Source organism: Ictalurus punctatus, unplaced genomic scaffold (assembly GCF_001660625.3).
Source record: "Ictalurus punctatus breed USDA103 unplaced genomic scaffold, Coco_2.0 tig00163788, whole genome shotgun sequence".
NCBI classification, from domain to species: domain Eukaryota; kingdom Metazoa; phylum Chordata; class Actinopteri; order Siluriformes; family Ictaluridae; genus Ictalurus; species Ictalurus punctatus.
The window spans coordinates 2,402-13,754 of NW_026521191.1; the positions used below are offsets into that span (position 1 = coordinate 2,402).

Below are 11,353 nucleotides of genomic sequence, written 5' to 3' on the forward strand. Positions count from 1 at the left end.
GAAGAGAAATTATGAAATATCAGAACACTGACCTCAAACACACACACAGCCATAATACACTCACTCTTTACCATGTAACAGAAATGTGAGTGTGTTTCTCTCTCACACAGAAATTAGAGAACAGGACACCACGTCAGCATTATTATTATTATTATTATTATTATTATTATTATTATTATTACTGTTATCATTATTGCTGGCTCAAATTTAGCCTATTACCCAAAAACACTTAAAATTCAACATAGAAGCAAATACTCACATCTACCTCTGAACCCAGTTGGAGATAGAAAAAAATACACCAGCCGTGAGTGAGAAGAAGCAAGGGTCCAGATTTATTGTTCCGTTCCACCACACGAGATCCACACCGAAGAGAATTCTCAGAAGTGATCTGACACCCTGAGCTTGAGATCCAGTATTTATACTGTATTTACACAGTAAATAACCAATATGTTTCAAAAAGACTATGATATCAATACCAATAGGGTTAAAAAAGAGCTAATCTACATTACTATTATGTTCTAAAAACGGCTATTCAACTTACCATTAGCTCAAAAAACAGGGCTTTTAAATTTACCATTAGCTTCAAAAGTGGAGAGACAAAACAACGAGTGACCTTGGTCTCACTATTATCTCGCATGGGGGGGGGGGGGGGGGGGGGGCAGCTTGACTCAGCTACCCTTATAAATGCCTCCTCATGGTTTTCTCTTAAAATTAAGGCCTTCCTTGTGAGAAAGAATCTTCACCATCTGAAGTATGAGTAAGTTACTTTTTCCTGTATTTCTAGTCTATAATTTATTTTCATATATGCTCTATATCTCTATTTTATATATAGTTATACTGCTTGAAAAATGGTTTAATGTACTTCCTACTTCATAATATCATTATATTACCCTTCTATTGTCCTACATATCCTACTATTCTGTTTTTTTATAAAGAATTTTCTATTATTATACAATATTAATAATAATAGAGCTGGTAATAGAGCTCTGTACAGAGCTGCCCGTGCCAACCTGAAAGGTGGTATTAAGGAAACTAAGGCGGCCTATAAGAGGGGCATAGAGTCCCACCTGTCCAGAAAAAATAAACGGGAGGTGTGGCAAGGCATACAGAACATCACGAACTACAGAGAACGTGAGGCGACAACAGGAGACCTGAGTGTGATGCTGGCAGAAGAGCTAAATTGCTTCTTTGCTCGCTTTGAAACATCACAACAACAGCACTCATCTGCTCCAGCCCCACCTCCACCCTCATCTGGCCCCCGTACCAGTCCAGCCCTGCCTCCATTCCTTTCTGGTTCCTGCACCACTCTACTTACTGTGAGGGAACACGATGTTAGACGGATGTTTCTGGCAGTGAACCCCAGGAAGGCTGCTGGCCCAGACGGTGTACCTGGTAAGGTGCTCAGATCATGTGCCCACCAGCTTGCCCACATCTTTACCAGAATTTTCAATCTCTCCCTGGCCCAAGCAGTCATCCCGGCCTGCCTAAAATCAGCCATAATCATCCCAGTGCCAAAGAAGTCGCCCACCACTAGCCTGAATGATTATCGTCCTGTGGCCCTCACTCCAGTTATCAAGAAGGGCTTTGAGAGATTGGTTCTTCAGCACATGAAGGACTACCTCCCCCCAGATTTCGATCCTTTTCAATTCGCTTATCGTGCGAACAGATCCACAGAGGATGCTATCGCCATAGCTGTCCACTACGTGTTGAGACATCTAGAGCAGCAACAGAGCTACGTCCGGATGCTTTTTGTGGATTACTGTTCGGCTTTTAATACAATAATTCCTGACATTCTCATCACCAAATTGGTCACCCTTGGCCTCCCCCACCTCACGTGTGCCTGGATAAAGGACTTTCTCACCAACCGGTCCCAGACAGTGAGACCCGGACCCCACCTCTCCTCCACTCGCACGTTGAGCACAGGTTCTCCACAGGGCTGTGTGGTGAGCCCCCCTCCTGTACTGTCTCTACACATACGACTGTAGACCAGTCCACAACAATAATCTTATCAAGTTTGCTGACGACACCACAGTGGTCGGACTCATCTCAAAAGGAGATGAGGCAGCCTACAGAGAGGAGGTCCTAAACTTGGCAGCCTGGTGTTCAAAGAACAATCTGACTCTAAACACCAAGAAAACCAAGGAACTCATTGTAGACTTCAGAAAACACAACACTGAGCTGGCCGCCCTTTTCATTAATGGTGAGTGTGTGGAGAGGGTCCACACCTTCCGGTTTCTTGGTGTCCTAATCTCTGCAGACATCTCCTGGACGGACAACATCACAGCGGTTATCAAGAAGGCTCAAACGTGGCTACACTTCCTGAGGGTTCTCAGGAAGTACAATCTGGACTCCAATCTGCTGCTGATCTTCTACCGCTCGTCCGTCGAGAGCCTGCTGACATACTGTATCACGGTGTGGTAGAGTAGCTGCACCGCAGCAGACAGGAAGAGGCTTCAGAGAGTAGTAAGAGCGGCACAGAAGATCATTGGCTGCCCTCTCCCCTCCCTGATGGATATTTACACCTACCGTTGCCTCAGCAGAGGAAAAACCCATCATTAAGGACAGTTCTCACCCTGGCTTTGATCTGTTCAATCTGTTGCCCTCAGGGAGATGTTACAAGTGCATCAAAACAAGCACTAGTAGATTTAAGAATAGTTTCTTCCCGAAAGCTATTACCATTATAAACACATACATGTACTGAGTTCACAGCATATGTATATAGTGTCTCAAAACTGTGAATTTCATAGTACCTCCCCCATCCACCCCAATATCTTGTTTATCTTGTTTATTTATCTATTTATTCTTCTTGTTTATTGAATGTACATGTGTGCACGGAACAAAAAGGAGTGGCTCTTAATTTCATTGTACATTTGTATAGTGACAATAAAAGGCATTCATTCATTCATATTACCCTTATAATATCTTAATACTCCTTTTTATTATTCTTATAAAGTTATAATGGGGTGTGTGTGTGTGTGTGTTAGCACTCCTCAGCTCTTATACTTCTTTTTGACTCTTCGACTAATAAACCATAGTGTAGTACTCTTAAAGATCTCTAAAGTGTGAATCCAATTCGTCAATATCTGCCTAATACCGCTTCTGTGTGTCTACGTGCCCATTGTCATTCCTTCTTCTCCCCTTTACTGGATCTGGTTCTGGATCTCGATCTGGACACTCATTGTGCTACTTAACTTTCTTTGCAGCACCCCCTCTGGAAATGGAAATGCGGGGTCCCCCCCCCTCTCCGATACAGAATCTGCTCCGTGAACATGTGTATTGACGCCTCTACCCAGCCAGAACCCCCCGCCAGCTTTCAGTCTGAGGAAGATGTCACCTTCTCTGACCTGGGCCCCGACCATTCTTCCCTCTTCTCACCTGTCAGTCCGCCCCATTCTCAGTGGTCCTCTCACTTCACCTTCGCCGACTATCCCATGTCCCCAGGACGCACCCCCCCCACCGCTCTCCTCAAGATTATGCACCCACCAGTCCTGTGAATTATCAATAAAATTACATATTACTCATACTAAGTCTCCCTCATGTTTATTTCATGTCATTTTTATCCACAACATTATTATTATTATTATTATTATTATTATTATTATTATTATTATTATTATTGAAATGAAAACAGAAGGGTTTTTGTTTGAATAAATGCTTTATAATAATTGAAACCATTTTTAAGGGAAGTACAAGGGAGTGTTTGTGTGTGAGACAGAGTAGGTGTGTTTGTGTGGGTGTGTGTGTGAGAGAGTATGTGTGTGTGTGTGAGAGAGTATGTGTGTGTGTGTGTGTGTGTGTGTGTGTGTGTGTGTGTGTATGTGTGCATGTACCTCAGTATCTCCAGTGACAGTGTGTGTGTGTGTGTGTGTGTGTGTGTGTGTGTGTGTGTGTGTGTGTGTGTGTGTGTATATCTCCAGTGTACAGTGTGTGTGTGTGTGTGTGTGTGTATCTCCAGTGTACAGTGTGTGTGTGTGTGTGTGTGTATCTCCAGTGTACAGTGTGTGTGTATGTGTGTGTGTGTGTGTGTGTGTGTGTGTATCTCCAGTGTACAGTGTGTGTGTGTATGTGTGTATCTCCAGTGTACAGTGTGTGTGTGTGTGTGTGTGTGTGTGTGTGTGTGTGTGTGTGTGTGTGTGTGAGTGAGTGTGTGTACCTCAGTATCTCCAGTGTACAGTGTGGATTCTCCAGTCCAGCAGAGAGCAGCTTCACTCCTGAATCCTGCAGGTTATTGTTACTCAGGTCCAGTTCTCTCACTCTGGAGGAGTTTGATCAGAGAACTGAGGACAGAACTCTACAGCTTTCCTCTGTCAGATCACACCAACACAGACTGGAAGAGAAATGATGAAATATCAGAACACTGATCTCAAACACACACAGCCATAATACACTTACTCTTTACCATGTAACAGAAATGTGAGTGTGTTTCTCTCACACACACAAATCAGAGGACAGGACACCACATCAGCATTACTATTATTATTATTATTATTATTATTATTATTATTATTATTATTATTATCATTATTATTATTGAAATGAAATCAGAAGGGTTTTCGTTTGAATAATGGAAACCATTTTTAAGGGACGTACATGTAAAAAAGTCTGTGTGTGTGTGAGAGTCTGTGTGTGTGTGTGTGAGTGTGTGTGAGAGAGACAGAGAGAGTGTGTGTGTGTGTGAGTGAGTGTGTGTGTGTGAGAGAGTGTGTGGAGTAAATTGACGAGTAACTGGAAATCCGTCTCACACAGTGCATGCATTATTTGTTTGTTTGTTTGTTTGTTTGTTTATGGTAAATATTCACACATTTTTTGTTAGAGATTAAAGTTGTAAACAGGACGCATCCCTTGATCTGCACAGAGGGATTATGATATTTTTGCTAACTGGAAATCCGTCCTCGAGGACAATCCTCTTTCATCCTGTAAACTAATCCCACACCAGATCCAATCTAAAGAGAAAGTCTGATCGGTCCAAACCAAACAAGGTCGGTGTGAAAGTGAAAAAGCACAGAAGAGTTTTAATCAAGTTCTGTTGTAAGTGTGTAGTGAGCTAGAAGACATCTATGTGTTACTGAACATCAGGTGTTTTTCTGTATCTCTGTATGTCCTGTGTAAACGGAGTTAGAAGAACCGTGTGTTTTGTCTAAAGCAGCTTTATACTGGCAATAAATGAGCAATTAGACATTCACCAGAACTGTGTTTCCAATCAAGGCCCTTTAAGCTTCAATACCAGTGTCACAATAACAGATCAGACTTCCAGAATGAAGTGTACCAGGCTGGGACTAAAGTCAGAAAGTCATTAAGGCATAAGGGTGAATTTTGGGACAAGGTAAAAATCCTGTCCTGATGAAACCTTTCAGAAAATTCAACGCAAGGCGCATGCGCTGCAAAAAATGACCTTGTCCCAATAAAACCATAAGAAAATCCAACTAACAACGCATGCACCACAAATGTAATGTATCATATCGATATGAATAATTCATGAAGGCGATGGAGATTGGTTTGTTTTCAGAAAGAAGAGGTTAATGCCCCGACTAGGGATAATTAAACTGCTTCAGAAAAGTATATAAAGACGTGTGTGTGTGTGTGTGTTTAATTCAGACTTTCTGCAGACTGTCTCACTTTGTTGTTTCAATAAAGTTTGATGACCTTTGGCATCTACAAACCCTCTGTCTCTGAAGTCTTTAACTTAGGTTGGAAAGATTGTTTTCCACGACACTCTCACATGTGTCCCTCAGTGCAGATTGGGCGATATGATACGTTGATACACATCATAGGACCAGAAAATAGAATAATCAATCATGTCTATGGATAGATATTTTCCTATATCCTCTATATCATCAATGTCACATGTTGTATTCATATTGTTCCCATGGTGACAGTGTTCTGTTTTTCTTCTTCTCGTTTGTGAAGTTCTGTTCAATGTAACTTTCAAATGAAAGGAGAAAAGAAAAAGTGCCTTTCACTGGTGTTTAGATCACAAATTGATCAAAAAGCAGTGATGAATACATGCAGTTATTCTGTAGAGATCATTTCTTCATCAGTTTTAGAGAAAAGGTAATAAATGGTGATAGAAGGTTTTGTCCACATGGCCCCGCCCTCAGTGCAGACGTAACGTGTTGGTGTAAAGAGTGAAACTCTTCTGTAACAGTACCAGAGGTTTGTTTAAAGATGATTAGAGTAATTATTAACCAGCATTAATCTAAACAGTGCAGTTCAGTGTTACATTAAAATAATAAACCATGCAGTGATACATTTATAAATAAAAATACTCACTCAGCTCTTCTGGAGGCTTTGACCACTGGCAGCAGCTTCAGAAGACATTCCTCTGATCGGTCATATTTACTCAAATCAAACTCATCCAGCTCCTGATCTGAGTTCAGTAACACAAACACCAGAGCTGACCACTGAGCAGGAGAGAGTATGGTTCCCCTGAGACGACTGTAACCTCCTCTGTTCAGGTAAGTCTGTACTTCCTGCACTAGAGAATGATCATTCAGTTCATTCAGACAGTGGAACAGATTGATGGATTTCTCTGGAGATGGATTCTCCCTGATCTTCTCCTTGATGTACTCGACTGTTTCCTGTTTGCTGTGAGAGCTGCTTCCTGTCTGTGGCATTAACCCTCGTAAGAGAGTCTGATTGGACTCCAGTGAGAGACCCAGAAGGAAACGGAGGAACAGGTCCAGGTGTCCGTTCTCACTCTGTAAGGCCTTGTCCACTGCACTCTTGAGGATATCAGACATGTTTGACTTGTTGAGAAGATCAGACAGATTAATGGTTGGTTGTTCTGTTACATTTCTGCTGATGAAGGAGAGAAATGTGTATAAAGCAGCCAGAAACTCCTGAACACTCAGATGTACAAAGCTGAACACCTTCCCCAGGTGAAGCCCAAACTGCTCTCTGAAGATTTGGGTACACACTCCTGAGTACACTGACACTTCTCTCACATCAATGCCACACTCTCTCAGGTCTTCCTCATAGAAGATCAGGTTTCCTTTCTCCAGCTGTTGGAAAGCCAGTTTTCCCAGTGCCAGGATACTCTCTCTGGTCTGCTGAGGATCAGGGTCACATTTCTGATGGTATTTTTGGTCCTTGTGTTTGATCTGAAAGATCAGGAAGTGTGTGAACATTTGAGTCAGAGTCTTGGGGATCTCTCCACTCTCTGCTTCACCCAACATTCTCTCTAGAACAGTGGCTGAGATCCAGCAGAAGACTGGGATGTGGCACATAATGTAGAGGCTTCTTGAAGACTTCATGTGTAAGATGATTTTATCAGCCAGGCTCTGATCACTGATCCTCTTCCTGAAGTACTCCTCTTTCTGAGGATCACTGAACCCTCGTACCTCTGTTACCTTTTCTGCACACTCAGGAGGGATCTGATTGGCTGCTCCTGGTCGAGAGGTTATCCAGAGGAGAGCAGAGAAAAGCAGATTCCCCTTGATGAGGTTCGTCAGCAGCACATCCACTGAGGCTGACACTGTCACATCACACAGTCTCTCATTCTTCTGGAAATTTAGAGGAAGTCGACACTCATCCAGACCATCAAAGATCAACAGCACTTTGTAGGAGTCTATTAATTCTAGTTTTCTCATTTCAGGGAAAAAGTGATGAAGAAGATCCATCAGACTGAGATGTTTCTGCTTCATCAGATTCAGCTCTCGAAAGGGAAGTGGAAACATGAAGGTGACGTCCTGATTTGCTTTTCCGTCAGCCCAGTCCAGAATGAACTTCTGCACCGAGACTGTTTTTCCAATTCCAGCAACCCCTTTCGTCAGCACACTTCTGATGGACTTGTCTTTAAAGAGATCATTACATTTGATGGGTGTCTCCTGTGCTGCTGGTCTCCTGGACGCTGTCTCAATCTGTCTCACCTCATGTTCATTATTGACGTCTCCACTCCAACCCTCTGTGATGTAGAGCTCTGTATAGATCTCATTCAGAAGTGCTGAGCTTCCATGCTGTGAGATTCCTTCATTAATTCTTTTAAACTTCTCTCTCAGGCTGGATTTCAGCTTTGTCTGATACACAGAGCCCACAGACTCTAATAAACAAAGTAATAAGATGTTTTAATGTAAAATCACTGAACACAGGATTAAATGTAAAATTGAAATGCTGCTGTTCATTCCTGATTCATGTAGTAAATATTCCTGAAGGAACAGGACCATAACAGAGTCACCACAAGCTGGACCACGAACAGAACAGAAACGCAGCAGATGTACATGATACTAAACTCGAACTTCAAACTAAAAGTGTTCCTATCTAAAACTATTTCCTTTCTCTAAAGTGGACCTGATGGAATAAAGCCATGACTCAGAGCTCTTACTGTTGTGCAGTGTGTTAGCGAGATCTGTGTGGTTCATGTTCTTCAGGATGTGCAGTGTGATCTTCAGCGCTACCTCTCTGACACTGTGCAGATCCTCCTCATCCTCCACCTCCCTCTCAGTGCATGCTGGGTAATCTGGACTCAGGAGCTTCCTAAATGTCTTCAGCTCAATCTTTATCAGAGTGATGACTTTGTGTTCCAGCTCCTGCTTAGAAACACACAGGAACACATCTAAATATTATAATGTTACACACTTAGAGATGCTTTTATTTTATGAAAAGAATAAAAGTCTCTTTCTATTACCACAGTTACAGCTGAAATTCTGTCCAATTACCCATAATGCTGCTGCACATTATTAAATCTGTAAATTGTCATGATCTTAAATAAAAAAAAAAAAACCTGCAACATATTCACACACAAGTTACACACATTAAAAAGACACACACCTTGAATATGGAGTCCAACTGATTTCTGCTGAGGTTTGATTTCTTCTGTTGTGGTCTGTGAAGAAATAAAACACATGATGTAATATAGACTATATGTATTCATAGCTGCACAACACACACTAATAAATACAGAGACAGATATATAACACTATCCTCTTAACACAATACACTGATTTCAGGATTTCTCACTGACACTAACATGTTTATGAATAAAATAGTGATCTAGTCATTAATGTCCCAGGTGTAAATGTTGCTGTGTAGCACCACAGACCCTCCAGCTCAGGGACTGCAGGCTGAACTGAACTCTTAAAGCAGTTTTCCTCACTGCCAGTCTGAGAGCTGCAGCACTGCACAGTTTAGTGTTTTACTGCTTCAACACCTGATAAAGATCATGAAGGGCTTCAGAATGAGACCAGTGAGTTTGATCAGGTGGAACATTGCTGTAAAACACCTCACTGTACTGACCTCACATCAGGAGAACTGGCTCCGTCTCTGAAGTGATTTGGAAAATCCATTGACGCGTCACTCTTCATGGACACACAGCTGGGTTCTGGTGAGTCTGATCTCTTTCCCTCCTTCATTCTAGAATTAAACAGAAATATCAGCAATAATTAATACTCTGCTGTCTCAGCACTGTTACACAATGTGTTCATCATTAAACACCAATAATTCCATCTTTTTAATTCAGCTCCAGTCTGCACACTTATTCAAACAGGAGACACACCTCATACCTCAGGAATTACACTGATGTCAGGAGTCCCAATCACAGATAACTGACTCAGCTGGGTCTTAAAGCGTGTAGAATTCACCGACTCAAAGCTACGCTGCTCTTCTCCACATTGCACAGTCCTTTTTACTCTTCTCTCAGTGAATGATTTCTCTAAACTGTTCTTATATCAGATCAGTGATATATTCACTGCTATTAAACACCTTAAACCAAAGTCTAGTTCCTCTGTACACTAGTGAGTGTTTAGAGATACAGATCTGTTCCATGAGATGGTGTGTGTTTATTGCTGGTGAATGGAAAAGTAACTCACCTCTCGTCTCTCTTTAAGTCCTGTTCTCCAGACACACTCATGTTGGAGGTCATGTCTCCTTCTCCAGATTACAGCAGGACACACGTTTACTTCACTGCAACATCGGCGTGTTAAATCAAACCCTGTATCAGCACAGAGTTCACTTACAGGAAATAGTCACTGTATCAAGTCATAAAACAACCTGTGTACATTCAAACTTCAGTACAAACCCACAATACTATTCTGCTTCTGGTGTACATCAGTGTGTTTATATATTATAGCTTTAGATGTAGATACTCACTGTGTTTTTACTCCTGAAATAGTTTATTTTCCCTCCACACTAAATGGAGACTGACTTTCACTTTCACTTTCAGGTCTACCTGTTTATTCTGGGGGGGGGGGGGGGGGCAGTGAGGTAGGGTAATAAATACACACACACACACACACACACACACACACACACACACACACACACACACACACACACACACACACACACACACACACAGAGAGAAAGAGAGATATGGTTTGTTATCATACAGCTTTCTGATCCATCGAGCAAAGGCCTGTAAATACTGAAAGTATAAGCCTGAAAACGCTGCAAATACAGAGAACAGAATTAAAAGTCTGGTAAAATCTACATCACACACATTATCATTTCATTACCTTCATTTATTATCTCGTGGCTTCATTCAGCTGTGCACAAACAATTGTCTCTCTACTGAGCTCTATACAAATATATAAACTAAAATAAAATAACAGGAAGTAGAAACACTCAGCAGATCATTAGATAAAGAAGCAGAACTCATACACTGAGTAAGTTTACTTAAATATTTGCAGAAATTTATTTTTTCTGGTTTTCCCCTTAATGAGAGCGAGTATCCTGATATTAGTGAGGATTGGTATGTAAGTAGTTTTTGTGTGAATAATGAATGTTACTCAGAATAAAAGTGATGATGGAGAGTAAGTTAAACACATTGGTCAGACGAGTAACTAACCCAGTGTTTCCCAATCGAGGTTCTGTCTGATGAGAGCAGGGGTGTGTGTAAAAATCCTTCAAACATTTTCTAAAATGATCAAATGTGTAGAAAACATTTAATATAGATGAGAAATATCTGATGTCTGAAATAATAACACAGACACAGAAATAATAAGACAGATACACACTCATAACAATAATAATAATAAATTAAATAATAATAATAATAATCATATAAAACCCAATAAACCGTGACATTATCACTTGTCGCATTACAACAACACACAGCTATAAATATGAGAACATGTATAAAACTGAACTAAACAACCTCAATTTATTTTATTCATTCTATTAGATTTTTATTAAACATGGACCTCCACTTTCATTAAATAGACTTATTATTTATTGTAGGCTCATTTTGTAAATGTTAACAATTACTGTAGACATCAAAAAGTCGAGCTTCCTGCAGATGTCATTTCTCACATTTACAAAACCAGGTGATTATTATATTCTCTCATCAGTGTAAATATCTCTTTATGTATAGAGAGAAAATAAAGATATTACAGAATGATCACTCTGTATGTTCACCATC

The 11,353-nt window shown here is 40.9% G+C and overlaps 1 protein-coding gene across 1 annotated transcript; it reads right to left on the reverse strand.

The window, feature by feature from the left end:
• Positions 1-636: 636 nt before the first annotated feature.
• LOC128632701 (NLR family CARD domain-containing protein 3-like) lies at positions 637-10,156 on the reverse strand. The gene is made up of 7 exons (XM_053679427.1): positions 10,084-10,156; positions 9,804-9,925; positions 9,232-9,348; positions 8,767-8,821; positions 8,321-8,525; positions 6,271-8,038; positions 637-4,327 (listed from the first exon to the last, which is right to left on the reverse strand). Exons 2-7 carry the CDS (start codon positions 9,854-9,856, stop codon positions 4,270-4,272), a joined length of 2,256 nt encoding a protein of 751 aa, XP_053535402.1. The 5' UTR covers positions 9,857-9,925; positions 10,084-10,156; the 3' UTR covers positions 637-4,269.
• Between the last annotated feature and the right edge of the window lie 1,197 nt (positions 10,157-11,353).

Coding starts and splice junctions, on each gene's coding strand:
- LOC128632701 (XM_053679427.1), bottom strand. CDS start 9,856: ATGACCTCCAACATGAGTGTGTCTGGAGAACAGGACTTAAAGAGAGAC. Junction 9,349..9,803: donor GACTTAAAGAGAGACGAGAG/GTGAGTTACTTT, acceptor GTTTAATTCTAG/AATGAAGGAGGGAAAGAGAT. Junction 8,822..9,231: donor GCCAGTTCTCCTGATGTGAG/GTCAGTACAGTG, acceptor ATTTCTTCACAG/ACCACAACAGAAGAAATCAA.